The 4174-nt window shown below is 35.4% G+C and overlaps 1 protein-coding gene across 1 annotated transcript; it reads left to right on the top strand.

Moving 5' to 3' along the window:
* The first annotated feature begins 2795 nt into the window (after positions 1 to 2795).
* Positions 2796 to 3971, top strand: LOC143038982 (uncharacterized). The gene has a single exon (XM_076208826.1). The coding sequence runs from the start codon at positions 2796 to 2798 to the stop codon at positions 3969 to 3971; it is 1176 nt and encodes a 391-aa protein (XP_076064941.1).
* The last annotated feature ends 203 nt before the right edge of the window (positions 3972 to 4174 follow it).

A 4174-nucleotide genomic window follows, 5' to 3' on the forward strand; every position in this document is an offset into this window, starting at 1 on the left:
GATTAAGGTACAGAGGAGGGACCCCAAGTTACAGACACAGAAGTTGGAGCTTCAAGGAGTGATGACTCCACATGGAAAGATGGCAGCCGGCTCAACAGAAGGTCAAGAGAAGTCAGCAAGCTCACAGATAAGGAAATAATGAAATTGGTTGTGACATAGTGAATGGTTATATAGTTGACTTTCAAATAACTCTAACTTTACAAAGTGAAAAATTATGAGTATTAAGGTTTAAGAATTTAATTGAGTGAGACCGTTTCCCAGTTTCTACTTTATAACATGTGAGTAATGAGGTTTAAGAATTGAATTGAGTGAGATAGTTTTCCAGTTTCTACTTTATAACATGTTGTGAGTAATGAGGTTTAAGAATTGAATTGAGTGAGAGTTTTCCAGTTTCTACTTTATAACATGTTGTGAGTAATCAGGTTTAAGAATTGGTTTAAGTAAGAAATAGTTTTCCAGTTTCTAGTTTGGAACATGTTGTGATTAAGGAGACTTGAACTTTGAATGTAAATGAAGGATATTTGTCTAGTTTCTATTCATCTATCAATAGTGTGAGTGTTAAACATTATAAGATTGAACAATATGGAAAAAGCCACAGTGTATCAACTGAAACAATATTTGAAACTTAAGAGTCAATCGTGTTCTGGCAATAAGGCAGAACTTATGAGTAAGATACAGGAGTTTGTCACACATGAGGAATTAGATGTAGAGGAAGTAGTTCTCGAAATATTAACTTTCAATAGAACACCAGTGGAAGAAGCAATAGATGACACAGTGAAACCAATAGATAGTGTATCTCAGGCAGGAGAAAGTGACCTAGGTAGTCAAATAGGTAAGGTGATGGCTAAAAGGGCGAGCTTAGACATCAAATTACAGAAGCTGAAAAGGAAGCAAGAGTTGGAAAAAGAACTGCATAGGTTAAAACAAGAACAGGATAGGTTTGACTTAGAAACGGAATTAGAATCAGCTGAGGCAGAATTTAAAGTTTTAAGTAAATTTAAAAGTACTGTAAATGTAAATATAAAAAATTATTCTCGTGACTGCAGAGGTGCAAATTGTAACAATGATGACCAACAGACAGAGGGAGACATGATTACGACTTTAATGACCAAAACCACGATGCCTGTTCATGTAATTACTAAATTTAGTGGACAATACGACAAGTACTTTGAATTTGTCAGAGATTTCGACATGTTAATTGATAGCAAACATGTGTCAGATAATGAAAAGTTGCAGTACCTGAAACAATATACAGAAGGTAAACCAAACAAAATAGTTAGAACGTGCTTACATTTAGATCCAAGAGAGGGTTACGAAAAGGCGAGAAATTAATTAAGAAAAGATATGGAAATAAAGAACGAATTGCTTTAATACACATAGTTAAAGTTCTTGCTTGGCCTGAAATGAAAGAAGAAAATGTTGAGATGTTAGATGACTTTATTGTCGATTTAGATTCATGTATAAGTGCTATGTCCGGTATACAATGTGGTCTTTCAGAATTACAGAATCAGGACTTTGCCTCAGTTAGTTAGGAAATTGCCCAGGTATTTACAGGATAGATGGAGAAGAATAGCTGACGAATTAGCTGAGAGTGGGAGGTTAGTAGTAATTAAAGAATTTTTCAGATTTTTAGAAAAGGAAGTAAGAATATTGAATAACCCAACATTTGGGAGAAGTGTTAAAGAAGGATTTAGAGATAACAGAGTAGAAGTGAACACATGGAGTACAAATAGAAAGATGAATTACAAGAGAAGTATAGATTCAAATGATAGAAGGGTTCATGTCAATGTGACACAGAAAGCAAGACTTTCTTGTTGGATATGTCAAGAAGAACATGTTATTGATGTGTGTCCTGAATTAAGATGGTTAACTTATGAAGAGAAATTGGACAAGGCTTCCAGTTTAGAACTTTGTTTCAAGTGTTTAAGAAAAGGACATAAAGAGTCACAGTGTAGAGCGATTCTAATTTGTGAACAATGCGGTGGTTCACATCTTACATTTATGCATAGGACGAGTAAGAATTTCAGGGACGAAGGAAGTAAAAAAGTAACGGCAAATCCAGTGGTCACTAATAAGGTTGATGATTCTAGAGTTCATGTATTATCCAGTCAATTGAAAGATTCAGTAGGAGACGCTACTGCCATCCCTGTTCAAGTAGAGTTTAATGGTAAGGTTGTTAATACCAGATGTTACCTTGACAATGGTAGCTCCGTCACATTTTGTACTAAGAATTTATTGCAGAAACTTGGAATGACACACATGAACTATCAGTCAGCTACTTTGCAAGTTAGTACAATGGTAGGAACGAAAGGAATGTCTTGTCTTAATGTTGAAGGGATGTCCGTAGATGACGTAGAAGGAAATAACCAAATTTGATTACCACCTGTGTTTGCAGTGAAGAAATTTCCTCTTAATCAAGGTCATAGTATTACAAAGAAAGTTATAGAGAAGTGGAAACATTTGATGAAACTAGAATTTGATCACAACCAAGGAGAAATAGAAATTTTGATAGGAGGCAATGTACCGGAAGCGTCTGAACCTTGGGAGGTTGTGCATGCAGAGAAAGTAGGAGATCCGTATGCTGTGAAAATACGTTTAGGATGGGTACTTGTGGAAGAATAATAGACAATACTCAAGAAGTTGCTGTGAATAATATAAAGGTTGATGACAATTATTTAGAGAGGAAATTAATCGAGTCTTATAATAGAGAGTTTGTGGGTTCATCACTGAATTCGATAGAACCTAGCATGGAAGATAGAAGATGGTTATAATTTGTTGAGTCTGGGTGTAGGCAAATGATTAATGGAAAGTACGAGATTCCTTTACCAATGATAGAGAAACCGATGGTAGTTCCTGATAGTGAACCTATGGCGTTTGAAAGACTTCAGCGGTTAAAGCGTAAATTCAAGGATGATGAATATTATAGGCAGTATAAGCAATTTATGATTAATTTACTAGAGAAAGGGTACGTCGAAAAAGTTCCTAAGTGTGAGGTGAAGAATCAACAAGCATGGTATATTCCACATTTTGGAGTGCGTCATCCTACCAAAAAGGATAAAGTACGTGTAGTATTTGATTGTGCAGCCCGTGTGAATGATTTGTCTTTAAATGATCTGTTGCGACAAGGACCTGATATAAGTAATCTTCTGTTAGGTGTCCTTTTGAGATTTAGACTAGGACTATATGCGTGTACTGCGGATATAGAAACTATGTATTATCAAGTTAAAGTACCTGAAGATGATAGAGATTATTTGCGTTTTTTGTGGTGGAAAGATGGACAAATAGGAAGTGATATAGTTAAGACTTCTCATCCGTTTGGTGCTAGTTGCTCACCTAGTATTGCAAATTATGCTCTAAAACGAGTTGTACAAGATCACGGCAGTCAGTTTTACACATCAGTAAGCGAAATAGTTCTCAATAACTTCTATGTAGATGATCTTTTGGTGTTATCCGATGACATTGACGAGATGATTGACAATAGTGTTAATGTGATTGACCTTTGTAGTAAAGGTGGATTCAATTTGACTAAGCTCAACAGTAATTCCTTTAAAGTTTTGAATAGCTTACCCAAAGAGATGAGTAGTGATAGCACAGAGAAGTTCATCAAGGATGAAGATGTAGTAAGAAAAGCATTAGGATTAAATTGGTCTCTTGGCAAAGATAAAATAAGTATATCACTCAACGTTGATGAGATACCTAGGACTAAGAGAAAATTGTTAGCCGTAATTGGTAAAGTTTACGACCCATTGGGTATATTAGCACCAGTTGTTCTTGAAGGAAGAATATTGTTACAAAATCTATTTAGAAACGGCATTGGATGGGATTGTACTTTGAGTGAAAGGGATAAAGGACAAATAAATGTTTGGATGTCAAGGGTGAATAGGTTCAAGCTGTTTATCATTGATCGTTGTACGAAGAAAGGTATAACGTCAAAAGTAGAGTCAATTCAGTGTCACATTTTTTGTGACTAGTGAAATAGCATATGGTTCAGTGGTATATTTAAGATACAAACATGTTGATGGTACGATCCAGTGTAGCTTCATTTTGGGAAAGGCCAAAGTAGCACCTCTGAAATCAATTACCATTCCAAGACTTCAATTGGTAGCAGTCACGTTTGCCATTAAATTGAAGTGTGTGATAGCGAGATAATTACCTATAAAGATGAGTCAAATAT

This window comes from Oratosquilla oratoria, chromosome 25, assembly GCF_046742065.1.
Source record: "Oratosquilla oratoria isolate Oo_2021 chromosome 25, ASM4674206v1, whole genome shotgun sequence".
Classification (NCBI taxonomy): domain Eukaryota; kingdom Metazoa; phylum Arthropoda; class Malacostraca; order Stomatopoda; family Squillidae; genus Oratosquilla; species Oratosquilla oratoria.

Excerpts from the sequence above, each read along its gene's own strand:
- LOC143038982 (XM_076208826.1), top strand. The coding sequence starts at position 2,796 with ATGATTAATGGAAAGTACGAGATTCCTTTACCAATGATAGAGAAACCG.